Source organism: Mustelus asterias, chromosome 21 (assembly GCF_964213995.1).
Source record: "Mustelus asterias chromosome 21, sMusAst1.hap1.1, whole genome shotgun sequence".
Lineage (NCBI taxonomy): Eukaryota > Metazoa > Chordata > Chondrichthyes > Carcharhiniformes > Triakidae > Mustelus > Mustelus asterias.
This window is the reverse complement of record NC_135821.1, coordinates 4,543,549-4,570,487: the sequence shown is the minus strand read 5'-3', so window position 1 is coordinate 4,570,487 and position 26,939 is coordinate 4,543,549. Positions and strand designations below refer to the sequence as shown.

At 49.3% G+C, this 26,939-nt stretch overlaps 1 protein-coding gene across 3 annotated transcripts in view; it reads right to left on the bottom strand.

The window, feature by feature from the left end:
- Nucleotides 1-1,043: 1,043 nt before the first annotated feature.
- LOC144509043 (transcription intermediary factor 1-beta-like) overlaps nucleotides 1,044-26,939 on the bottom strand; it is a 108,564-nt gene continuing 82,668 nt past the window's right edge. Inside the window, exons 11-20 of one of the 3 annotated variants that reach the window (XM_078237323.1) lie at nucleotides 25,182-25,349; nucleotides 23,091-23,282; nucleotides 21,587-21,662; nucleotides 19,421-19,469; nucleotides 16,500-16,686; nucleotides 15,039-15,370; nucleotides 12,953-13,079; nucleotides 10,988-11,065; nucleotides 6,894-7,028; nucleotides 1,044-1,809 (exon numbers count right to left, since the gene is read on the bottom strand). In XM_078237323.1, coding sequence (XP_078093449.1) covers nucleotides 1,576-1,809; nucleotides 6,894-7,028; nucleotides 10,988-11,065; nucleotides 12,953-13,079; nucleotides 15,039-15,370; nucleotides 16,500-16,686; nucleotides 19,421-19,469; nucleotides 21,587-21,662; nucleotides 23,091-23,282; nucleotides 25,182-25,349 — 1,578 coding nt within the window. In that variant the 3' untranslated portion in view covers nucleotides 1,044-1,575. The remainder of the gene's footprint in view (nucleotides 1,810-6,893; nucleotides 7,029-10,987; nucleotides 11,066-12,952; nucleotides 13,080-15,038; nucleotides 15,371-16,499; nucleotides 16,687-19,420; nucleotides 19,470-21,586; nucleotides 21,663-23,090; nucleotides 23,283-25,181; nucleotides 25,350-26,939) is intronic. The other 2 variants (XM_078237324.1, XM_078237325.1) reach the window with 2 other exon arrangements.

Genomic DNA, 26,939 nt, shown 5'->3' with positions numbered 1-26,939 from the left:
CCTCCATGGGCACCTTCCAAACCGATGACTTCTACCACCTTAGAAGGACTCGGGCAGCAGATTCACAGGAATACCAAGCTCCTCTACGTCACCCACCATGCTGACTTGGAACTACATCGCTTGTTCCTTCATTGTTGTTGGGTCAAAATCCTAGAACTATTCAAAATAGCACAGGCGACACAGCGGTTAGCACTGTTGCTTCACAGCGTCAGGGACCCAGGTTCAATTCCCGGTTTGGGTCACTGTCTGTGTGCAGTTTGCACATTGTCCCCGTGTCTGCGTGGGTTTCCTCCAGGTGCTCCGGTTTCCTCCCACAGTCCAAAGATGTGCAGGTTGGGTTGGTTGGCCAGCCATGATAATTTGCTCCAAGTGTCCAAAGATGTGTAGGTTAGGTGGATTGGCTATGCTAAATTGCCCTTTAGTGTCCCAGGATACGTAGGTTCGAGGGATTAGCGGGGTAAATATAAAGTTTATTTATTAGTCACAAGTAGGCTGACATTCACACTGTAATGAAGTTACTGTAAAAATCCCCCAGTCGCCACACTTTGGCGCCTGTTCGGGTACAATGAGGGAGAATTTAACATGGCCAATGCACCCAACCAGCACGTCTTTGGAGTGTGGGAGGAAACCGGAGGACCCCCACGCAGACACGGGGAGAACATGCAAACTCCACACAGATAGTGACCCAAGCTGGGAATCGAACCCAGGTCCCTGGTGCTGTGAGGCAGCAGTGCTAACCATCATGCCACCCCATATATGGGGATCGGACCTGGGTGGGATTATGGTCAGGGCAGGCTCGATGGGCCGAATGGCCTTCTTCTGCACTGTAGGGATTCTGTGAGCACCGTGGGTGTTCCGACACCACAGGAAACGCAGTGGGTTCAAGATGGCAGCTCACCCACCACATTCTCAAGGGGCAATTAAAGACAGGCAATAAATGCTGGCCCAGCGAGTGACGCCCACGTCCGGGGGAGGCGGGGGGGGGGGGGGGGGGAGAACAGAGAACGAAGATTAGGAGAGAAGAGAGTCCAGCAACCCCAGTATAGATGGATTTTGTTTTTCATTTTTATTACTGGGTGATGTAGTAATCCCCCTCAGAAAATGAGTTTATTTCCTTTTCTGTTTTACTATGAATCAGTATGAATTTCAACATGAAATACAGACAATGTATATTACACATTATCGAATTCTTTAATACATACAGTTTACATATAGAAAAACACAACTGCAGTTCTGACCTCTGCCTGTAGAGGTCTCCGTAAACCAGAAACCAAAGAAAACAAAATATCTTTGCACTAGTTCTCCAGTCAGCCTCAAACTCAACACTGGGCTGTTCCAAAGCAGAAGTCTCTCGGTGCCGGCTGTCGCCTGGTCCCAGATTTATACTCTTAATCTGAGTCGTCTTGGCAAATCACAGTTGCTGAGGCTAGCTGGGCCGGGACTCTTAGGTATTTACAGTCTGGTCGAAGCAGATTCATTTCAACAATATATTGACCTCAGCCGCCGCCAGCTGTCAAATCGGAGGTCGACCCTTTTGTCCGAAGTTACCGGTCTGTAAACGCAAGCCGCCCTCCGCTAGTCTTCGTCCAGCCGCCGCCTTTTAGCTTGCAGCGGGCTGCTGTCGGCGCCGTCTGCGGAGCTCGCTGGCGGCCCCGTGGCGACTTGGTCACAGGGTCCGTCGCTCACCTCCATCTCCGGGTCTTCCACCGGCGGCGGGACGGCGAAGGCTTGGCCGCTGAAGACGTCGCTCAGTCTCTCCTCGAAGAACGACTGGAGGGCCATCGCGGACTCGGCTGCCTCCTTTTTGCCCTGCAAAATAATTCAACAACTTTGTGAATCACTGGAATTCTAAACAAAAAAATAACAGCTGCATGTAAAAACAGAAAGTGCTGGAAATACACAGCGGATGGCAAGTGTGTTACTATGGAACGAAGGCCCGTCCCAAGACAAATGCTCACAGAATCACAAAAATAGGAAAGTCAACAAAGTTAAAGTTAATTTATTGGTCACAACTAAGGCTTACATTAACACCACAATGAAGTTACTGTGAAATTCCTTAGTCGCCACACACTGTTGAGTCAACGCACCTAACCAGCACGTCTTTCAGAACGTGGGAGAAAACCGGAGCAGGAAACCCACTCAGCCACGGGGAGAATGTGCAAACTCTACATGGACAGTGACCCAAGCTGGGAATCGAACCCGGGTCCCTGGCGCTGTGAGGCAGCAGTGCTAACCACTGCGCCACCCGTGCCGCCCAGGGCTGAAGACAAATTCAGCCCTTCGAGCCTGCTCCGCCATTCAATCAGATCATGGCTGATCTCTCCCTGGTCTCAAATCCACCTGTTCTTTGGGGCAGCAAGTTCCTCAAATTCGCCACCCTCTGCGAGAAGTAGTTCCTCCTCATCTCAGTTTTAAATCCATCGCCTCTCAACCTATACCTGTGACCTCTTGTTCGAGATTGCCCCACAAGGGGAAACATTTGGTCTACATTTACTTTATCAATCCCTTTTAGTGTTTCATATACCTTGATCAGATTCCCCGCTCATCCTTCTAAACTCCAGCGAGTACAAGCCCAAACTGTTTAATCACTCCTCATACGTCAACCCTTTCATCCCCGGAATCAATCTGATGAACCTCCTCTGAACTGCCTCCAATGCCACCCACATCCTTACTCAAATAAGGAGACCAAAACTGAACACAATAGTCCGGATGTGGTCTCACCAACACCCTATACAATTGTAACAACACTTCTCTATTTTCATATGCCAGTCCTTTTGCAATAAATGCCAACATCCCATTTGCCCTTCTTATAATATAATAGTTCTTTTAAAATGCTATCTGTGAGTTCCCCATCTCTCACCTGCTAATGGACCTACTTGCCCAGGTAGGTGCCAAGGTTAGAACATGGAAAGTTAAAAGGTAAAAATGGACTGCAGACACAGTCGGGTTAGCTTCAAACTTGTCTCGGTTCTGACACAAATGCAAAGGTGATCATCTTTATTTTATTGTGCATCACTGGCTGGGCCAGTATTTGCTGCCCATCCTCCCCGGACGGGGAGGAATTTGTAAAATGCGTACTGGAAGGTTCTTTGGAACAGTATGTAGATAGCCCGACTAGAGAGGGGGCTATACTGGACCTAGTTCTGGGAAATGAGCCCGGTCAGGTCGTCAAAGTTTCGGTAGGGGAACATGTGGCAAATAGTGACCACAACTCTGTTAACTTTAGGATAGTAATGGACAAGGATGAGTGCTGTCCTACGGGCAGGGTGCTAAATTGGGGGAAGGCTGACTATAGCCGGATGAGGCAGGAATTGGTGGATGTTGATTGGGAGAGGATGTTCGAGGGTAAGTCCGCGTCTGGCATGTGGGAGTCTTTTAAGGAACTATTGATAAGGCTGCAGGATAGGCATGTGCCTGTAAAAAGGAAAGATAGGAAAGGTAGGATTCGAGAGCCGTGGATAACCAGGGAAATTGAGGATCTGATTAAAATGAAAAGGGAGGCGTACGTTAAGTCCAGGCAACTGAAAACAGATGGAGCTCTGGAGGAATACAGAGAGAGTAGGAAAGAACTCAAACGGGGAGTTAGAAGGGCAAAAAGAGGTCACAAGATGTTCTTGGCAGGCAGGATTAAGGAGAATCCTAAGGCATTCTATTCATACGTTAGGAACAAAAGAGTTGTCAGGGAGAAAATCGGACCTCTCAGGGACAAAGGAGGGGAATTATGCTTAGAACCCAAGGGAATAGGGGAGATCCTAAATGAATACTTTGCATCGGTATTCACGAAGGAGAGGGGCGTGTTAACCAGGAGTGTCTCGGAGGGAGGTGTTGACCCGTTAGAGAAAATATCCATTACAAGAGAGGAAGTGTTAGGTTTTTTAGGGAACATTAAAACTGACAAAGCCCCAGGGCCTGATGGCATCTATCCTCGACTGCTCAGGGAGACGAGAGATGAAATTGCTGCGCCTCTGACGGAAATCTTGTCACTTCTTTGGACACGGGTGAGGTCCCTGAGGATTGGAGGATAGCGAATGTGGTCCCGTTGTTTAAGAAGGGTAGCAGGGATAACCCAGGAAATTATAGGCCGGTGAGCTTGACGTCCGTGGTAGGGAAGTTGTTGGAGAGGATTCTTAGAGACAGGATGTATGTGCATTTAGAACGGAACAATCTCATTAGTGACAGACAGCATGGTTTTGTAAGAGGGAGGTCGTGCCTTACAAATTTGGTGGAGTTTTTTGAGGAAGTGACAAAAACGGTTGATGAAGGAAGGGCCGTGGATGTCGTCTATATGGATTTCAGTAAGGCATTTGACAAAGTCCCACATGGCAGGTTGGTTAAGAAGGTTAAGGCTCATGGGATACAAGGAGAAGTGGCTAGATGGGTGGAGAACTGGCTTGGCCATAGGAGACAGAGGGTCGTGGTCGAAGGGTCTTTTTCCGGCTGGAGTTCTGTGACCAGTGGTGTTCCGCAGGGCTCTGTACTGGGACCTCTGCTATTTGTGATATATATAAATGATTTGGAAGAAGGTGTAACTGGTGTAATCAGCAAGTTTGCGGATGACACGAAGATGGCTGGACTTGTGGATAGCGAAGAGCATTGTCAGGCAATACAGCAGGATATAGATAGGCTGGAAAATTGGGCGGAGAGGTGGCAGATGGAGTTTAATCCGGATAAATGCGAAGTGATGCATTTTGGAAGAAATAATGTAGGGAGGAGTTATACAATAAATGGCAGAGTCATCAGGAGTATAGAAACACAGAGGGACCTAGGTGTGCAAGTCCACAAATCCTTGAAGGTGGCAACACAGGTGGAGAAGGTGGTGAAGAAGGCATATGGTATGCTTGCCTTTATAGGACGGGGTATAGAGTATAAAAGCTGGAGTCTGATGATGCAGCTGTATAGAACGCTGGTTTGGCCACATTTGGAGTACTGCGTCCAGTTCTGGTCGCCGCACTACCAGAAGGACGTGGAGGCGTTAGAGAGAGTGCAGAGAAGGTTTACCAGGATGTTGCCTGGTATGGAGGGTCTTAGCTATGAGGAGAGATTGGGTAAACTGGGGTTGTTCTCCCTGGAAAGACGGAGAATGAGGGGAGATCTAATAGAGGTGTACAAGATTATGAAGGGGATAGATAGGGTGAACAGTGGGAAGCTTTTTCCCAGGTCGGAGGTGACGATCACGAGGGGTCACGGGCTCAAGCTGAGAGGGGCGAAGTATAACTCAGACATCAGAGGGATGTTTTTTACACAGAGGGTGGTGGGGGCCTGGAATGCGCTGCCAAGTAGGGTGGTGGAGGCAGGCACGCTGACATCGTTTAAGACTTACCTGGATAGTCACATGAGCAGCCTGGGAATGGAGGGATACAAACGATTGGTCTAGTTGGACCAAGGAGCGGCACAGGCTTGGAGGGCCGAAGGGCCTGTTTCCTGTGCTGTACTGTTCTTTGTTCTCTTTGTTCTTTGTTCATTCCTAATTGCCCTTGAACTGAGTGTCTCGCTCGGCCATTTCAGAGGGCAGTTAAGAATCAACCACATTGCCGTGGCTCTGGAGTCACATGTAGGCCAGACCGGGTAAGGACGGCAGATTTCCTTCCCTAAAGGACATTAGTGACCCAGATAGGTTTTTCCGAAAATGGTTTCATGGTCATCAGTAGATTCTTAATTCTGGATTTTTTTCTATTGAATTCAAATTCCACCATCTGCCGTGGCGGGATTCGAACCCGGTTTTTGCGACAATTGACAATACTTCTCTGGTCATTATTAGACTTTTAATTCCAGAATTTTATTGAATTCAATTTTCCCCATCTCCCACGGTGGGATTCGAACCCAGGTCCCCACAGCATTATCCTGGGACTCTGGATTACTAGTCTAGTGACAATACCACTACACCACTGCCTCTGCCTTTATAAGTACCGCCTTGCAGTTCAACTGGACTTTCTCCACAGAAAAGACAGGGCATATCAGAGCAAGGTGGGGAGAATGGACCTCTTGGTAAAAATAGGAAGATATGAGGGACTTAGGTTTTAAGAGTGTTAAAATGACGCTCAGTAGCAGCAGTGTGACCTATCTGCAGGACGCACTGCAACAATTCACCAAAGATCCTTAGACAGCACCTTCCAAACCCATGACCACATCCACCTAGAAGGACAAGGGCAGCAGATACATGGGAACATCACCAACTGCAAGTTCCCCTCCGAGCCTCTCATCATCCTGACTTGGAAATATATCGGCCGTTCCTTCACAGTCGCTGGGTCAAAATCCTGGAAGTCCTTACCCAACGGCATTGTGGGTCAACTCACAGCACGTGGACTGCAGCGATTCAAGAAGGCAGCTCACCCCCACCTTCTCAAGGGGCAACTAGGGATGGACAATAAATGCTGGGCCCAGCCAGCGATGCCCATGTCCCATGAATGAATTTTTAAAAATGAAGAAGGGCAGCAGTTGGAAGAAGGTTAATAACCAGTGAGAAATGGTTATTAACTAGGGCGGCATGGTAGCACAGTGGTTAGCACTGCTGCTTCACAGCTCCAGGGTCCCGGGTTCGATTCCCGGCTCGGGTCACTGTCTGTGTGGAGTTTGCACATTCTCCTCGTGTCTGCGTGGGTTTCCTCTGGGTGCTCCGGTTTCCTCCCACAGTCCAAAGATGTGCGGGTTAGGTTGATTGGCCAGGTTAAAAATTGTCCCTGAAATGTGTAGTTAGAGGGATTAGCGGGTAAATATGTGGGGGTAGGGCCTGGGTGGGATTGTGGTCGGTGCAGACTCGATGGGCCGAATGGCCTCCTTCTGCACTGTAGGGTTTCTATGATTTCTATGAAATGGTCAGCTCACTGTCTGAGCATGAGGAAACAAACCAGCAGGAAAAAAAAGCAACAGGGAATAATCAGGTGGGGTTCTCATACCTGAATAAGTTTGATATAAGTCTTAAACATTAATCGAACCTCCAGCACAAACTCGTCAGGTCTGGAGTAACGGGCGGAGCTCCTCTTTCCAAGCTTCCCTCTAATGGAAGACAGGTCTATTCGCTGATTCTTCAACTGCAACAGAAACAACAGCAAAGGTTAGAGTAGACTCCAAGACAGGGAATGGACAGAGCAAGCTCCTTGAAATCCTGGGGGTGGGGACACAGAAGGAAAGTGATGTTCATCTATACAAAATGCCTCTCAATACTTCTCACTAATTAAAAGTGTGGTTTATTTTATTAAAGTTTATTTATTAGTTACAAGTATGCTTACATTAACGCTTCAATGAAGTTACTGTGAAAATCCCCTAGTCGCCACACTTCGGTGCATGTTCGGGGACACTGAGGGAGAATTTAGCACGGCCAATCCGCCTAACCCGCACATCTGTGGGAGGAAACCGGAGCACCCGGAGGAAACCCACGCAGACACGGGGAGAATGTACAAACTCCACACAGTGACCCAACCCGGGAATCGAACCCGGGTCCCTGGCGCTGTGAGGCAGCAATGCTAATGTTCATTTATATAAAATGCCTTTCGCAGCATCAGGCTGCCCCTCAGCACTTCTCACTAATTGAAAGTGTCGTCACCGCTGTCGGCGGCACAGTGGTTAGCACTGCTACCTCACAGCGCCAGGGACCCGGGTTCGATTCCCGGCTTGGGTCACTGTCTGCGCTGAGTCTGCATGTTCTCCCCGTGTCTGCGTGGGTTTCCTCCGGGTGCTCCAGTTTCCTCCCACATTCTGAAAGACGCGCTGGTTAGGGTGCATTGGCTATGCTGAATTCTCCCTCAGTGTGTACCCGAACAGGCGCTGGAGTGTGGCGACTAGGGGATTTTCACAGTAACTTCATTGCAGTGTTAATGTAAGCCCAAAGAGAAAATGCTGGATAATCTCAGCAGGTCTGGCAGCATCTGTAAGGAGAGAAAAGAGCTGATGTTTTGAGTCCAGATGACCCTTTGTCAGAGCTAAAAGGCACAGAAAGTGGGAGATATTTATACTGCAGGGGGAGGGAATGAAAGATGAGTCACAGCCACATTCTCTCTTTCTCTTTTGGTTTCAGATTCCAGCTTCCGCAGTAATTACCTTGTATTTAATGTAAGCCTACTTGTGACACTAACAAATAAATTCTAAAACTTTAAAGTTTATTTATTAGTCACAGGTTGGCTTACATTAACACTGCAATGAAGTTACTGTGAAAATCCCCTAGTCGCCACACTCCGCCGCCCATTCGGGTCAATGCATCGAACCAGCACGTCTTTCGGACTGTGGGAGGAAACCGGAGCACCCGGAGGAAACCCACACAGACACGGGGAGAACGCGCAAACTCCGCACAGACAGTGACCCGAGCCGGGAATCGAACCCAGGTCTCTGGTGCTGTGAGGCAGCAATGCTAACCGCTGTGCCACTGTGCCACCCATCAAATGCAGAAAGCAGTGCAGCCAGTTCATGTGATACAAGGTTCCATAAAAAAGCAAAGTTAATCTATTTGAGATGCTAGTTAAGAGATAACTTTTGTTTTCACAGGATGGAGGTGCTGCTGGCTAGGCAGGCATTTATCACCCATCCTGAATTGCCCTTGGGAAGGTGGTGGTAAGCTGTCGCTTTAAACCCATGAAATAGGAGACCCATCGGGCCCTTTGAGCTTGTTCCCTCATTCAGTACGATCATGACTCATTGTGGGCTTTAACTCCACTGTCCCACCCACTCCCCATATCCCCAGAGACAACATAAATCTGTCTATCCCCGCCCAAAGATGTGCAGGTTACTGTGAAAATCCCCTAGTGTCCAAAGGTCTGCAGGTTAGGTGCATTGGCCATGATAAATTGCTCCTTAAGTGTCCAATGATGCGCAGGTTAGGTGGACTGGCCATGGCAAATGCGTGGGGTTACAGGGCGAGGGCAGAAGGGTGAGCCTGGCTAAGATGTCTGTTGGATAGTCGGTCCAGATTGATGGGCTGAATGGCCTCTTTCTGCACTGTAGGGATTCAATGATTTTAAATGAATCCAAAGCTGCAGGATCCACAGCCCTCTGGGCTAGAGAATTCCCAAGATTCACAACCCTTTGAGTGAAGTAGTTTCTCTGCAGCTCAGTCCGAAATGATCGGCCCCTGATCCTGAGACTGGGTCTCCATGTTTTAGGTTCCCCGTCCAATGGCAGCAACCTCTCAGTGTCTGCCCTGTCCAGGCCCTTCAGAATATTGTCGGTTTCAACGAGGTCACCTCTCATTCTTCTAAATTCCAGAGAATACAAGTTCAATTTAGTAAGACTCTTACCATCGGAAATACCCTCATCCCAGAGACCAATTTGGTGAACCGCTGCAGTCCATGTGGTGCAGGTACATCTATGATGCTGTTGGGGTGGGAATTTCACAATTCTGGCCAGGGGACTGAGAGGGTTTGTCTGATCTTCAAAGCAGTGGCAATGGGACTTGGATGTTCAACCCTAGGGACGCCACGGTGGCAGCGTGGTTAGCACTGCTGCCTCACAGCACCAGGGACCTAGGTTTGATTCCCGGCTTGGGTCACTGTCTGTGTGGAGTTTGCACATTCTCCTCGTGTCTGCGTGGGTTTCCTCCGGGTGCTCCGGTTTCCTCCCACTGTCCAAAGATGTGCGGGTTAGGTGGATTGGCCGTGCTAAAATTGTCCTTTAATGTCAGGGGAACTAGCTGGGGTAAATGCATGGGATTATGGGGATAGAGCCTGGGTGGGATTGAGGTCGGGGCAGGCTCGATGGGCCGAATGGCCTCCTTCTACACTGTAGGATTCTATGATTCTGGGGCAGCGTGGTGGCACCGTGGTTAGTACTGCTGCCTCAGCGTCAGGGTCCTGGGTTCAATTCCGGCCTCGGGTGACTGTGTGTGCGTGGAGTTTGCACATTCTCCCTGTGTCTGCGTGGGTTTCCTCCGGGTGCTCCGGTTTCTTCCCACAGTCTGAAAGATGTGCTGGTTAGGGTGCATTGGCCATGCTAAATTCTCCCTCAGTGTACCCGAACAGGCGCCGGAGTGTGGCAACTAGGGGATTTTCACAGTAATTTCATTGCAGTGTTAATGTAAACCTACTTGTGACACTAATAGATAAACTTTAACTTTAAAACTTTCCTCCCACGTTCCAAAGATGTGTGGGTTAGGTGGATTAGCCATGGAAAATTGCCCCTTAGTGTCAGGGAGACTAGCAGGGTAAATATGTGGCGTTACAGGGATAGGACCTGGGTGGGATTGTGGTCGGTACAGACTCGATGGGCCAAATGGCCTCCTTCTGCACTGTAGGGATTCTATGACAGACCAGGCCTCAGTTTCATGACGCTTCTTCAAAGGCAGAAATCCCAACTGTGTGGCACTACCTCAGTACTGGCACTGCAATGGAGAACCTGGATTGTGGGTTCAGGCCTCTGGAGTAGGGCTTTCACTGACACAGGGCTCGTGATTCATCACAGAAGCTACACATCTATTTGACACCGTCACTGATAAACAATTTGAGCAAGAGAATGTCAGAAAGGACAGCTTCGCCGAAGGTCTCACCAACTTTTACAGATGCACCATAGAAAGCATTCTTTCTGGTTGTATTACAGCTTGGTCTGGCTCCTGCTCTGCCCAAGACCGCAAGGAGCTACAAAAGGTCGTGAATGTAGCCCAATCCATCACGCAAACCAGCCTCCCGTTCATTGACTCTGTCTACACTTCCCACTGCCTCGGCAAAGCAGCCAGCATAATTAAGGACCCCACGCACCCTGGACATTCTCTCTTCCACCTTCTTCCGTCGGGAAAAAGATACAAGTGTCTGAGATCATGTGCCAACCGACTCAAGAACAGCTTCTTCCCTGCTGCTGTCAGACTTTTGAATGGACCTACCTCGCATTAAGTTGATCTTTCTCTACACCCTAGCTATGACTGTAACACTAGATTCTGCACTCTCTCGTTTCCTTCTCTATGAACGGTATGTTTTATCTGTACAGCGCGCAAGAAACAATACTTTTCACTGTATGCTAATACATGTGACAATAATAAATCAAATCAAAGGTCTATTCTTCAAATACGTACTTGCAAGATTCCGGTGGGGTTGTGGAGGGCCTGACAACCCTTATGACAGAGTAGCGTCAGCAGCAAGTGTTCACATTTCTATAAAAACATGTCACAATAAGTCACACAAAACTGGTATCACTCTTACAGCTAAACATTGTGTAGAAACACTAAATATAACTAACATATAATTATAACACTAACTAATCAACTAACCTGACTACTGACTCGCCCTTTCACTGGGGCCACTTTTGTAGTTTTGTAAATACCCCCCCCGCCCCCCCCCAAAACACAACCAGCCTTGAAGGAGAAATCACATTGATACAAATACAGGACTGAATGGACATCGCCAGCGAGAGATTTTTGGCTGGTGAATGTTGGCAGCGTAATCACCGCTTTCAAGCATTGCCTTCACTTGGTGTACTTGGTGTGTACGCACCTCCAGCACGTTCCAGAGGCCACCAAACCGCCATCAAGGTCGGGAACTTTGGCTGAAATTCCTGTCCCGGGAACCCCATCTCCTGAGCGAACCTCACTGTCGGGGACACACCCAGGGAATGGTTGAACTGGTACCTTGCTAAAGTAATTGTTCTCCCTCCATGAGTGCCAATTGTTAATCATAGAAATCCCTTCAAAGCGGCCATTCGGCTCTTCAAGGCCGTGCTGACCCTATTTGACGAGAGTACCTTACCGAGGCCCTATCCCCTACACTATCCCTGTAGCCTCACACATTTACCATGGCTAATCCATCTAACCCACACTTCATAAAGGAGGCCAATCGAGTCTGTACTGACCACAATCCCACCCAGGCCCTATTCCCGTAGCCCCACTAGTACCCCCACATTACCCTGCTAGTCCCCCTGACATTCGGGTCAAACCACCTGACCCGCCCATCTTTGGACTGGGGGAGGAAACCGGAGCACCCGGAGGAAACCCACCCAGACATGGGGAGAACGTGCAAACTCCACTCAGACAGTGACCCGAGGCTGGAATTGAACCCGGGTCCCTGGCGCTGTGAGGCAGCAGTGCTAACCACCGTGCCACCTGTTGGAATGTTAACTAAATGTTAATGGTATGTTCATTATATTGTTACCTGGAGCAGACAGAAATAGGTGCTTCCAATTAGAATTTCTGCAATTATGTATATAACCTGATAAATCCCATGATATACTGTATGCCTCATACATTTAACAGAACATCTTTCTTATAAATTTTGTCTATAAATTTTATGATCAGTGAGCAATCTGATAATAGGATGTATCACAGCTGGGTTAATCCTGCTCTGAATGTATTGAAGTAGGGTTGGGATCAGTGGCTTAAAACAAGACTGATCTCCCCCTGGCTGGGGCAGCAGCCACTCAGGACAAACAGATGCACCCTTACTGCTGTCCTTAAGATGCTCACAGCTAGTTTAAAATGAGCTGAGATTACAACTCAGGTGTAGGTGCATCCGCAGCACACTAATGTATTTATAATCTTAGATTCCCCTGCAGAGAGCTGGACCCATAAAGATAGAGGAGCAGAATTAGGAGTGGCGCAGTGGTTAGCATTGCTGCCTCACAACACCGGAGTCCCGGGTTCAATTCCGGCCTCGGGCGACTGCGAGGAGTCTGCACGTTTCTCCCCGCGTCTGCGTGGGTTTCCTCCGGGTGCTCCGGTTTCCTCCCACGGGTTAGGTTGAATGGTCATGATAAATTGCCCCTCAGCGTCGGGGAGATTAGCACGGTAATTATGTGGGGTTTCGGGGATAGGTCGGTGCAGGCTTGATGGGCCAAGTGGCCTCCTGTAGGGATTCTATGTTCAACGGGATTCTAATTAGGCCATTCAGCCCATCCAGTCTGCTTCACCATTCAATCATGGCTGATAAGCTTCTCAACCCCATTCTCCCGCCTTTTCCCTGTAACCTTCGATTCCCCTTACCAATCAAGAACCTATCTATCTAGCTCATAGGGCGCACAAACATTGATTCCCAGCGTCAGTACAAACCCTCTGATCGAGCAGACCAAGACCCGTCGTTGTAGCATCGCTGCAGCTTTCCGATGCTGTGGGTGAACTTTCAGTCTGTACTTCAGGTGCTGCCAAATCCACGCACAGCGAACATGTCCATTCCGCACTACAGAAAAAGCAGCACCAAGTCAGACACCATTCTCTAAAAATTATTCAACACCAGCATCTGTGGCACTCTCAGAGATAAGTTATTTGAGAATGACAGGAACCGCCCTCATGCACTTTATGGAGAATAATAGTTCTGAAAATTATACAAAGGCGTATAGAGGCAATGGGGGGTTGGTAATATCACTGGGCTAGCAATCTGGAAGCCAGGCTAATGCTCTGGGGGCACAGGTTCAAATCCCAACACAGCAGCTGGTGAAATTAATAAATCTGGAATTATAACGCTAGTCTCAGTGATGGTGACCATGAAACCATCATTGTCATGAAAACCCATCTGGTTCATTTACTTAAGGGAATTTGCCCATCTTACCGAGTCTGACCTGGATGTGACTCCAGACCCACAGCAATGTGGTGGCACAGTGTGCTGCCTCACAGCACGAGGGACCTGGGTTCAATTCCAGTTTTGGGTGACGTGTGGAGTTTGCACGTTCTCCCTGTGTCTGCATAGAATCCCTACAGTGCAGAAGGCCATTCGGCCAATCGAGTCTGCACCGACCACAATCCTACCCAGGCCCTATCCCCGTAACCCCATGCATTTACCCTCGCTAGTCCCCCTGACACTAAGGGGCAATTTAGCATGGCCAAATCCACCTAACCTGCACATCTTTGGACTGTGGGGGGAAACCCACGCAGACACGGGGAGAACGTGCAAACTCCACACAGACAGTGACCTGAGGCGGGAATTGAACCAAGGTCCCTGGCGCTGTGAGGCAGCAGTGCTAACCAATGTGCGACCGTGCCGTATTGATGTATGGGTTTCCTCCGGGTGCTCCGTTTTCCTCCCACAGTCCAAAGATGTGTGGGTTAGGTGGATTGGCCCTGCTAAATTGCCCCTTAGCGTTAGTGGGATAAGCAGGGTAAATACATGGGGTTACAGGGATAGGACCTGGGTGGGATTGTTGTCAGTGCAGGCTCGATGGGCCGATTGGCCTCTTTCTGCTCTGTATGGATTCTATGATTCTATGACTGCCTCTGAAATAGCTGAGGGAGCCACTCAGTTTCAAACGCATTTAGGGATGGGTAACAAATATTGACACAAGGCCTATTCAAGCACTGTACACATCTAGGCCATGTATCACTCTGCAGCTAAGATGGATGCAGTGTTTAAACTGGCCTGGCTCCAGTCTGCAAAATGCAAACACAACCTAAGCTCACTCAAGTTTTCTTGTTGTTTGGCCAGGGAACCTGGATACAGAAATAGGAAGTTAAGTTTATTTATTAGTCACAAGTAGGCTTACATTAAGAACAAAGAACAGTGCAGCACAGGAATAGGCCCTTCGGCCCTCCAAGCCTGCGCCGATCACGTTTACCTATCCAAACCAACTGCTTATATCCCTCTATTCCCCGTTTGTTCATATACCTATCAAGTTAAGTCTTAAGTGTGGCTAACATAACTGCCTCACTTGGCAGTGCATTCCAGGATCCCACCACCCTCTGTGTAAAAAAAACTTCCCCCACACATCTCCCCCTCTTACCTTGAACTTGTGCCCCCTTGTAACTGCCATTTCTGCCCAAGGAAAAAGCTTCCAACTGTTCACCCTATCTATATCCCTCATAATTTAATAAACTTCTATCAGGTTGCCCCTCAGCCTCCGTCTTTCCAGGAAGACTGCAATGAAGTTAGTGTGAAAATCTCCTAGTCGCCACGCTCCGGCGTCTACTGTGTCATGTATAAATCTTATAATTGGTAAACGTTATGCTAATTCTTTTTGTTATATTTTAACTGTGTTCTTTAACAAACGTTGTCTTGATAAAGCTCCCTAGTGGGTCACTGGAATCATACCTGGAGTGAAACATCTTATACTCACTCTAATGCCAAATCAATCGTAAAACTTGGGGTGTGGGCTAACTTCACAAAACACCTTGGAGTCTCTGGCCTGGGTCTTAACACTGGACTTACCTGGGCACACCTGGCAAAGTGGGAATGTGGCAGTCAACGTGGAACACCTTCAGACAGCGATGGCAACAGGGCAGCTCGCCTCCTTTCCCGCAAACGGCGCACGCAACCTCGTCCAGCTCCTCGCCTTTCTCGCTAACGCTGCACAGCGGGGACGCCTTGAGGTCCGGTATGCTCCCGGGGGACTTTTCACTGGGGGACGGCGTGGGGCTCAGAGGGTGGTGGGAGCGCTTGGTGGCCACCTCCGTCCTCTCACTGAACACAAAATCGATCTCAGTTTCTGACATGGGAGAGGCAGAGTTTGGTGGCGTCAGAGTGCTCTCCAGAGTTGGTACCTGCAGGTTAGAGAAACACTTACTATTTCCACTCAGTGAAAGTTTATTTATTAGTCACAAGTAAGGCTGACATTCACACTGCAATGAAGTTACTGTGAAATTCCCCTAGTCGCCACACTCCGGCGCTTGTTCGGGTCAATGCACCCTAACCTGCACATCTTTCGGACTGTGGGAGGAAACCGGAGCCCCCGGAGGAAACCCACACAGACACGGGGAGAATGTGCAGACTCCACACAGACAGTGACCCAAGCCGGGAATCGGACACGGGTCCCTGGCACTGAGAGGCACCCACGGGAACTGATAACATTAAACTCAAGCCTGGCCCTTCGGCGATGTCCGGAAGAAATTCTTCACACAAGGGCAGGGAAAATCATTCCCACAATTATTTTCCAAAAAACTTGAGACGGGGAGGGGAGTGAACATGCGAGGGTTGTTCCCAGAATGTTCCCGATGGTGGGGGGAGTCCAGAACTAGGGGTCATAGTTTGGGGATAAGGGGTAAAACTTGTAGGACTGAGGTGAGGAAAAATTTCTTCACCCAGAGAGTGGTGAATGTGTGGAATTCACTCCCACAGAAAGAAGTTGAGGCCAAAACGTTGTGTGATTTCAAGAAGAAATTAGATTTAGCTCTTGAGGCTAAAGGGATCAAGGGATATGGGGGGGAAGGGGGGGATCAGGATGTTGAATTCGATGATCAGCCATGATTAAAGTGAATGGTGGGGCAGGCTCGAAGGGCCGAATGGCCTTCTCCTGCTTCTATTATCTATGTTTCTTTTTATTATTAGTGTCACAAGTCGGTTTACATTAACACTGCAATGAAGTTACTGTGAAAATCCCCCAGTCGCCACACTCCGACGCCTGTTCGGGTACACTGAGGGAGAATTTAGCACGGCCAATGCACCCTAACCAGCACATCTTTCGGACTGTGGGAGGAAACCGGGGGAAACCCACGCAGACACGGGGAGAACGTGCAAACCTCACAGACAGTGACCCAAGCCAGGAATCGAACCTGGGTACCCGGTGCTATGAGGCAGCAGTGCTGAAACCACTGTGATTAGTTTAAAGGAATCTAGCTGTTGGGTTGCAGATTCTGCCAATGGAACAGTTAAAACAAGCCGGTAAATAAATACCTTGAAGGATGGATTCACCGGCAAGCCATCTCCTTCGATGACGATCAGGCTGAACTCGTCCTGACCGCTGCCTGGTAACAGTTTGAAGGTTGGAAGCTCGGTGTCAGTGGACAGATCGATTTGCAAACGTTCTAATCGCACATACGGAACCTTCGTCCTCAGTTTGGATTCGATGCTGGAGTTTGGACTAAAATCGGGAGGAAAAACGGACATCTTTATGCAACGTCACCAGTAACAGAAAACAAACGATCAGAAAGGGGAGAAACTGAAGGAGCTGCAGTTGATGCAATAGAATCATAGAACTCCGACAGTGCAGAAAGAGGCCATTTAGCCCATTGAACCTACATGGACTCTGACAGAGGATACAACCCAGGCCCTTTCCCATAACCCCACATATTTACCCCGCTAATCCTCCTAACCTACTCATCTTAGGGCACTAAGGGGCAATTTAGTATTAATAATTAACCAATAATTTTGCTCGGAGGTTGGGTGTTGCAGTGGGCAAACATGTCCTCATTCCAACTCTCAAGTCTGGCTACCCCTCATGTCTGGGTGACTCAGTGCACCAGTGCTCTGTTGTCACATATGGGACTCGGTGCGGGGATCAGAAACGATTCCCATTTTGAGCTCCCAGTATCTAACGAGTGCCAGACCCGCTGAGCTTTTCCAGCACTTTGTTCATATTGTACTCTCTTATATTCAGTAAGAAGTCTCACAACACCAGGTTAAAGCCCAACAGGTTTATTTGTTTGATTTGTCACATGTATTAACATTCAGTGAAAAGTATTGTTTCTTGCGCGCTATGCAGACAAAACATGCCGTTCATAGGGAAGGAAAGGAGAGGGTGCAGAATGGAGTGTTACAGTCACAGCTCGGGTGTAGAGAAAGATCAACTTAATGCAAGGTAAGTCCATTCAAAAGTCTGACAGCAGCAGGGAAGAAGCTGTTCTTGAGTCGGTTGGTACGTGACCTCAGACTTTTGTATCTTTTTCCCAAAGGAAGAAGGTGGGAGAGAATGTCTGAGGTGCGTGGGGTCCTTGATTATGCTGGCTGTTTTGCCTAGGCAGCGGGAAGTGTAGACAGAGTCAATGGATGGGAGGCTGGTTTGAGTGATGGATTGGGCTACATTCACGACCTTGTGTAGTCTCTTGCGGTCTTGGGCAGAGCAGGAGCCATAAGATAATTATCTCGCTATTGTGTCTTTGTCTATATATGCCGTGTTTGTGAGCCCAACTCTCCACTCACCTAATGAAGGAGGAACACTCCGAAAGCCCCTGATTCCAAATAAACCTGTTGGACTTTAATCTGGTGTTCAGAGACTTCTTATTGTGCCCATCTCAGTCCAACACCGGCATCTTTTATATTCATTCATGGGACATGGGTGTCACTGGCTGGCCAGCATTTATTGCCCATCCCTAGTTGACCGAGGGCAGTTGAGAGTCAACCACATTGCCATGGCTCTGGAGTCACATGTCGGTCAGACCAGGTAAGGACGGCAGATTTCCTTCCCTAAAGGATGTCAGTGAACCAGATGGGTTTTTCCGACAATCGACAATGGGTCATCAGTAGATTCTTAATTCCAGGTTTTTAAAATTGAATTCAAATTCCACCATCTGCCGTGGCGGGATTTGAACCCGGGTCAGAACATCCGCTGAGTTTCTGGATTAATAGATTAACGATAATACCACTAGGCCATCGACTCGCCTTAAAAAGAATTAACATTAACTCTCATTTCTCGCTCCACTGGTGCTGCCGGATCTGCTGAGCTTTTCCAGCACTTACTGTCCTTATCTCCAGCATTCTCAGTGTTTTGATTATGGTCACGAGTACTCGAGTCAGATTTGTTACACAAGATGCAGTCCCCCGACCTGCCTCAACCTCGGAAAGACAAACCGACTGAACCAATGGGGCATTTTCCTAGTTAAAACGATCAGTCAATCTGCAGTTTCTCACACAGACTACGGGTTTAATGTCAGATGTGTCTGGTTCGCTGTGTCCCCTAGGGACCGCCACTGGATTTTAAACTTCAAGCGTGGCAGGGTTGGCACAGTGGTTAGCACTGCTGCCTCACAGCACCAGGGACCCAGGTTCGATTCCCGGCTTGGGTCACTGTCTGTGCGGAGTCTGCACGTTCTCCCCGTGTCAGTGTGGGTTTCCTCCGGGTGCTCCAGTTTCCCACAGTCTGAAAGGCGTGCTGGTTAGGGTGCACTGGCTGCACTAAATTCTCCCTCAGTGTTACCCGAACAGGCGCTGGAGTGTGGCGACTAGGGGATTTTCACAGTAACTTCATTGCACTGTTAATGAAAGCCTACTTGTTCCACTAATAAAAATAAACTAATGAGCAGCAATGATGAAAACAGTGTGAACTCAGACCGAAATATCATCATGCATATCCATGCCTTTGAGCATCTTAGTAAAACTAACTTTGTGCAGGCAGGCAGCCAGGGGAAGAACGAGGGGGCGTAGGAAATGAAGAAAGTATCTCATTTAAATAGAGAGTCAGGGCCTCAAACTAGAATATTTTACATATCCTTGCAACGTATAGTATATTTAAGGTTTATTTTATCAGTGTCACAATTAGGCACAAATTAACACTGCAACAAAGTTACTGTGAAAATCCCCCACTCGCCACACCTGTTTGGGTACACTGACGGAGAATTTAGCACGGCCAATGCAACCTAACCAGCACGTCTTTCGGACTGTGGGACGAAACCGGAGCACCCGGAGGAAACCTATGCAGATACGGGGAGAACGTGCAGACTCCGCACAGACCCAAGCCGGGAATCGAACCTGGGTCCCTGGCGCTGAGAGGCAGCAGTGCTAACCACTGTGCTGCCCCATTGTAAGTTTGTCATTCTATTTTCCATTGGATCTTCTGGCCTGTATGTAATGGTTCATTAGGGAAGAGAATCGATTCTTACCTGCCACCACTGTGCTTCAAGGGACACGGCAGAGGGATTCGTCCAAATTCTAAACAGGTAAACACAAAAGGCACCTGGTCAAAAAAAACTGTTTAAATACTTTGGAACATTCAAGATCCTGAAGGGGCTGTGAGCTGATGTTGAAAGGCGAGACCACAACGAGGTGGGCACGGTTTAAAAACAAGGAATCTCCCATTTAAGACAAGGTGAGAACTTTTCCCTTGAGGATCTTGAGACCGCGCAGCCCACCTCCCCAGGGAGAGGTCGAGGCAAGGTCGTGAATATTTTTAAGGCAGAGATATTGAGCAACAACAGAGGGGGTAGGTGGGAAAGTGGCACTTGGACCACAGTCCGATCAGCCATGATTTCATTGAACAGTGGAGAAAACTTAAGGGGCCGAATGGCCCATTCCTGCTCCTAATTCGTATGCTCACATGGTTGTTACGTATTGAATAACTTTATTTGCAGAAAGGGGTGGGGGAAGAATGAGTACAAGCAGGTCCATAGTTTGGGGGGTGAGAAAGAATTGTATAGAGGTACGGCAAAATTGCCATAGTCCCAGATGAGGCCCCCCCCCCCCCCCCCCCTCCACCCCTCAAAGAGCTGACTGGTGGTGATTTAACCCGAGGGTCACCGCACCTCAGGCAAGGGGCAAGGTTGAGAAGGTGGGGTGTTCAGTACGGGAATTGAACCCACACTGTTGGGTCGCTCTGCATCACGAGCTAGCTGCTGAGCTAACCCGACCCCAGTGAGACAGCGCAATACGCTGTTCTCAAAACGGACAGAATTGATGGGAGATTAAGGGAGAAGGAACGGAGGAAGTGAGAGAGCAAATCGCGATTCAAAATGATTCGAGTTGGGGGATGGTCTGCAGCCTTGCACTTTTTCTTTATTATTTAGTAGGCTTACATTAACACTGCAGTGAAGTTACTGTGAAAATCCCCTGGTTGCCAAACTCCACCACCTGTTCGGGTTACACTGAGGGAGAATTTAGCACGGCCAATGCACTTAACCAGTCTTTCGGACTGTGGGGGGAAACCGGAGCACCTGGAGGAAACCCACGCAGACACGGGGAGAACGTGCAGACTCAGCACAGACAGTGACCCAAGCCGGGAATTGAACCCAGATCCCTGGCGCTGTGAGGCAGCAGTGCTAACCACTGGGCCACCGTGCCACCCCTGCACTTCAGATGCATATCCAGGTATCTTTTAAATGACTTGAGTTTTTCATCCTTGACCACCAACTTAAGCAGTAAATTCCAGCTGCCCGCCACCCTCTGGGTGAAAATCGGTTTTCCTCCTGCTCCCCTTAATCCTTCTGCCACTCACCTCGAATCTATGCCTCCTGGCAATTGACCCCTGAACTAAGGGAAACTGGTCTTTCCCATCTAGGCCCCTCAATTTTGTACACCTTAACTCAATCACCCCTTAGCCTCCACTGTCCTAAGGAAAATAATGGGTGTCACATTGGTTAGCACTGCTGCCTCATAGCGCCAGGGAGCCGGGTTCGATTCCAGCCTTGGGTCACTGCCCGTACGGAGTCTGCATGTTCTACCCGTGCCTGTGTGGGTTTCCTCTGGTTTCCTCCCACAGTCCCAAGATGTGCAGGTTAGGTGGATTGGCCATGCTAGATTGCCCCCTTAGTGTCCAAAGATGTGTGGGTTAGGCGGATTGGCTATTCTGAATTGTCCCCTTAGTGTTTAAAGATGTGCATGTTAGGTGGATTGGCCATGCTAAATTTCCCCTTAGTGTCAGGGGGGTCAGATGGGTAAATACATGGGGTTATAGGGTTAGGGGCTGCGTGGGATTCTTGTTAGTGCAGGCTCGATGGGCCGAATGGCCTCCTTCTGCACTGCAGGGATTCTATTCCATTTTAATTCTGTTCCTCCTCATCGCTGCAGTAGCTCCCGTGGCTGGAACCTATCTAACAGAGTCCTACTCCAAAGCCTGGCCCCTGTTGGCGGTTTCGATACCTGCAAGGTGTCGTAGGGCCGTAAACCCCCTGGGGAGCTTTACTGTAAATGCAAGCGAGAAGCTTCATTTCCTACTCTACGAGGATTTGGAGGAATCTATCGTTAATCAGCTGACTGGCCTCTACATCTTGGACCTTCTTGATTTGACGGCGAGTTCAAGGCGCAGCAAGTATTTCCATGTTGATGCAAGTTACCTGAAGTTTCCTGCAGTTCTTTGATGCAATCTCTGTGTTCTCCCTCTTGCTCCATACTGCTACTGGTATCCGGCAGCTGTTAACAAGGCAGAAGTAATAATGAAGACATTTTCATCCAAGGACATTTCCCTCAGACCTGTGAAGCGTCACACGTTATGATGTTGCTGTAAGCGGCTGTTTAAGTGGTAGGATTCTCCTGCCTTGATTTGAAAGGAAGGTCGGGGGGGGGGGGGGGGTGGAGGGATGGTGTCTCATGCTGTCTACAAGAGGACAGAGAATGAATGTGTGCGACTGAGGAAGCATGCTAAAAATGCTCTGACTTCACATCACAACATATGCTGACAAGATGCCACTCAACAGAAATCAGTACAAAAGGAAGATGGGATTGTCAAGCTCCGGTCACAAAGCGAACTCCGAAGGTTCTGCCCTCCCACAGTCAGTCAGGTCAGTAGTGTTCTCCCAGTTAGTGCGGACCCCTCATTGTGAACAGGAACCTCTCATTTAGTGATCAGGAAACCCTCCTGTACCCTCCCGGGGAGCACAAAACGTTTACCTTTGCCCATAACGTTCAGCAAACCTACTTCTGCAGCCCCCTTGCAAGCAGGAACCCAACCTCACCTCTGTGGAACGAACAGGACCCTGTCTGCTCCCCCGCCTCCCCATCTACACCCAAATGGAACTAGACACCCCCCCCCCCCCCCCCCGCCCCCCCCCCCCCCCCTCCCTCACACCTCCACCACACCCTCACTCTCACAGCAAGCTGGAAATTCCCACCTGTGCCCAGTCCTGAAGGAAATCCCCCCCCCCCCCCACCACTCCCCCTCCCACCCTTCACAGCAAGCTGGAAAATCCCACCTCCTGCCCACATACGACTGGAGATTCCACCCCCCCCCCTCATGTGCCCCCCACCCCTCATAGAGAGCCGAGAAACCGCTCTGCCACTCCTGCCTCCTCTTCTTCCCACCCCCAGACACCCCCATACTGTCCCCCCCCTCCACCACTACTAGCACACTGTTCCCAACTCCCCCACAGCATATTGGAATCCCCCCCCTCATTTCTCCCCCAATGAGAAGGAAACCAAACCCAAATCTCCCAGCCTACCCACAGGAAGCTGGAAATTGAGCTCCCCCACTCCCCGAACATGAGAACCCTCCCCTCTATGAATGGGAACCCACGCCCAATCTCCACCGAGGGCCCCCTCCCCACCCCCCACCACCCCAACACAGAAGGAAGCCATTGGAGATACCCGCAACCTTCACAGCAACTTGGAAACCTTGCCGCAGTGAGCTGTAGGTGTGAGGAACAGGGAAGATACTGCCTTTGAAATCACTGCACAAGGAAAACTGCGGTTTGATGGAGCATTCGAGTTAAAATGCATCTAGATGTTGCCTCTGCTGTTCACAAAAAACAAAACCATGGAGGGATGTGGTTAAATTGACGATGGAATGAAGAGCCCCACAACAGGAACAAGACATGAAGTTGGCACAATTGGTTTTCCGCTAACCTTGAAGGGCACACCCCTCCTTGGTTCTGAAAACGCACGAGGAACGCGATATGCAGACTGCCCTTCAACAAATCCTTCCGTACCAGACTCAGACCAGGACATTGCTCCACTGGCGGTCGGAATCAGAGAGTACAGTAAACTATCAGCTCTACCAACCTGCTGTGGCACCAGAGAGGGGCCCGGATAGGAATACTGCAACACAAGACAGCATCTGGTAATGAGATAAGCAAAAGGAAAGACTCTGCAGAAGAGGGATTAAAGTGAATTACACAATAGTTAAAGGAATGACCAGGATAAAATCTGGGCCAGGCTCAATCCCATTGTACTGGCCCAGGCCCAACAACAGGAATCTTATCCCACGATGCCACCCAATTTCCCACCATGCTGACCTCCATTGCCACCTAACCTCGGATCAACACCATTACAAACTCTCTCTTTCCAATGCTACCCTGGATTCCTCCACTCGTGCCCACAAGGCCTCTCCAATCTAATGTCATCGGGCCCTCCCCTTCCTCACCACCAGCCCATTCCTCCCCCTCCCCCCACCTCCATTCCAGTTAGCTCCTCCACCCCAAACCTTCTCTTCACCCCCCCCGACCATATTGCAAAGAGGTTGCCACATTTCCAAGCTGGCTCATGCCCACACACAGGCGCATCGCGAGCAAAGGCTGACCGGGAGCTCCTCCCCAGCTCGCCTGCCAGGCTTCCCGGGAACGGCGGACGGACTGTCAGGAGAGGCGGCACTCGGAGCCTTTCGAACCATTTCCTCCGAAACGACTCCTTGCGCCAAAAGCAAGCGCACAGCATTCAATGCGATAAACAGGAGGAAAGAAATGGTTACAATCACATTTCATAGCTGACTACCAGGGAGGTACAGTACTGGGCACTTCTGATAGCAAAATAACACCCAAATACTGCAAGTTATCAAGCTGAGAACTCCATCAATCCTCTCTTTGTGAATTTTGTAGTAAAGGAGAGGAATATTAGCAATTTAATCTTGTCTCGTTTTCAATTGTTTCTGATCTTTTTAATTACTTTCCTTGCTTAACCTAGCATCGAACGGAGCTCAGTATCCATTTTAGTTCTGGACCTATATGTTCTGCGCTCTTTTTGTCCGCCCCGCTCTCTTTCCACCCCCCCCCCCACCTCCAACCAGGAGCCCAAAGTTGAGGAACAGCTGGAGAAGGAATCAATCTGCCCACGCACACTCACTGGTAGCCAAATGGATGGGACCACAGACCCCACTGGAGTCAGATGAAATGTGCCTCTGTCAACCCTACATCTTTGGCCAGGGAGGCGATGCTGACAGCTGGGGACGAGCTCTCAATGTCGGAAGCTGCACGGCACAGTTGCAGGACATGCGTAACATGCACACTAGCCTAAACATCAGTAAGTGGTCGTGCATCGCGTAGCTGGGTTATTGCGCGGCGCATCACGCCGGTGTGTGCTGCATCTTGGAAGCTGCTCCTCAAGAGTGTGGGTCGGATGAAGATGCCGTTAGGAGCACAGGCGAGGTGGTGTCGTGGTGGCTGCACTAGCAATCCAGAGACCCAGGGCAATTGCTCTGGGTTCGAATCCCGCCACAGTAGATGGCGAAATTTGAATTCAATAAAAATCTGGAACTAAAAGTCAAACGATGACCATTGTCGATTGTTGTAAAAACCCATCTGGTTCACTGATCCCCTTGAGGGAAGGAAATCTGCCATCCTTACCCGGTCTGGCCTACACGTGACTCCAGATCCACAGCAATGCGGTTGACTCTTAACTGCCCTCAGGGATGGGTAACAAACGCTGGCCCAGCCAGCGACCCCCACGTCCCACGGGCAAATAAAAAAGCTAAGTGAAATATAACTTAGAAACACTCTTCAAAGTTGTTCCTTTTCTGCAGTTGCAGCTCAGAGAGTCGCCTCTTACAGCCACGCGCAAGGTCACTAACAACTAACGGGTCCCGGCTGCGAGAAAACCCGAATGAGAACAGAGATGGGAATTCCAGCAAAACAAAGCCAGTCTCTCCACGTGTACCTAAATTAATTATTTTTTGTTGGATTTTTAAACTCTCGCGCTTTGGTTTCTGAGTCACTCGGTAATTACCTGTTTCTGCATAAGATCGTGGGCATTGGCTGGACCATCTCTGTGGGGCAGAATGACACAGGGATACGAAGTTGCCTGCTCCACCAACATCTTGAGTTGGTAAACTGGGCTGTTGCCAAGCTGAAGGTTTGATGTTGGAGACTGGCAGCAATTCACACCAACCTGAGTCTAGAGAATAGAAAAGTGAAGATAAATGCTTTAATGAAGGTGGGAGGTGAGTTCAGTGAAGGGTTAACTAGCTGGGTGGTGGCTGGGGGTGTGGGGGGGGCGCTTTCTATAGTGTTATCCTCACTCCTGGCCTCACAGGTAATCTCATCTGCCCATCCTTGCTCCTCGTGACATTAAAGTAAATCCAAGCCCATTTTGTTTTTTTAAATCTCTCGTCCTTTCTATGTCATGAAGGAAAGTGACAAAATTCCCACAAAATTGGGAATAATATCTTACCAGAGTCTTTTAATATATATAAAAGAACAAAGCAGTAAGTGAAACCTGGCCTTATTCCATAGCACACTGCAGCCCTGTGGGTTGGCCTGGTGTGTGCACACCACAGTTGCAACTGGCAGGCGCACGAGGATTTGGACAACCTATGAGCTGCCCAGGGGAGTCAGTGGCTAAGGCACATTTGGCAACGCGCTGAGACAAAAGCAGTGGAGCCACAAAGCTCAACTGGGCCCTGGTTTTGATCCCCCCCCCCTCGGTGCCGAGTTAATGACTCGGAGCGTGCGGCCGCAGTTAGAAATGGAAATTAAGCCATTGAAGAACGAGATGGAGGGGGAATTTCTTCACTCAGAGGGTGGTGAATCTTTGGAATTCTCTACCCCAGAGGGATGTGGAAGCTCGGTCATGGGTGTGGAAGCTCGGTCATTGAGCCTCTTCAAGACAGAAATGGATAGACTTCTGGAGACAAATGACACCGAGGGGTATGGAGGCAGTGCGGGAAAGTGAAATTGAGGTAGATAGATGGCCAGTCATGATCAAATTGAAGGGTGGAGCAAGGTCGACGGGCTGAATGTCCTACTCCTGTTCCCAGCAGAAACACATCACTGAAGGTTAAACTCTCATGTTCCCCACTTCCTCAATTCCCATCTATTTAATCAGACATTGCACACACTGGCCTCAACACTCGATTTCCTCGCTTTAGCTAGCCTGATGGAATGGCATGGTGTACAAATCATAGGATCCCTACAGTGCAGAAGGAGGCCATCCTAAGTACAACTGGGCTTGAGGCAGGCAAAAACCAACCAGAACTCCTGCCCTGGTATCACTTTGTGGCAATACCTACAGAAAGCTTGCAGAGTAAAGGCAAGGTTAGGCTGGGCTGTATCACACAGGAGATTGAAAAGCCATGGGCCAATTTTATGGGAGGATAGTTGGTTATGTAGAGGAGAGATCGCCTGAATTCCTGAGGGAACAGGTGGAGCTCCATGCCAAGCGGTGAGAATTCATAAACAAATCTTTTGGCAGTCCAGCCTCTCACAAAGTGCCAACACAGCACCTGGTGGCCGTGGAATCGCGAGCTGTGGCCTTTGGTAAAGAAAAAGACTAGCAGAAACACATCGCTGAAGGCTAACCTCTCACGCTCCCCACTCCCTCAATTCCCATCCATTTCATCAGACAATGCACACACTGGCCTCAACTCCCGATTTCCCCGCTTTAGCTGGCCTGATGGATGGTATAGTGGACAAATGCTGTGCACGCAACTGTAAGGATGCAACCGTACGCATACAGCACGCTATTTTGAGTGGATCATAGTGCTAC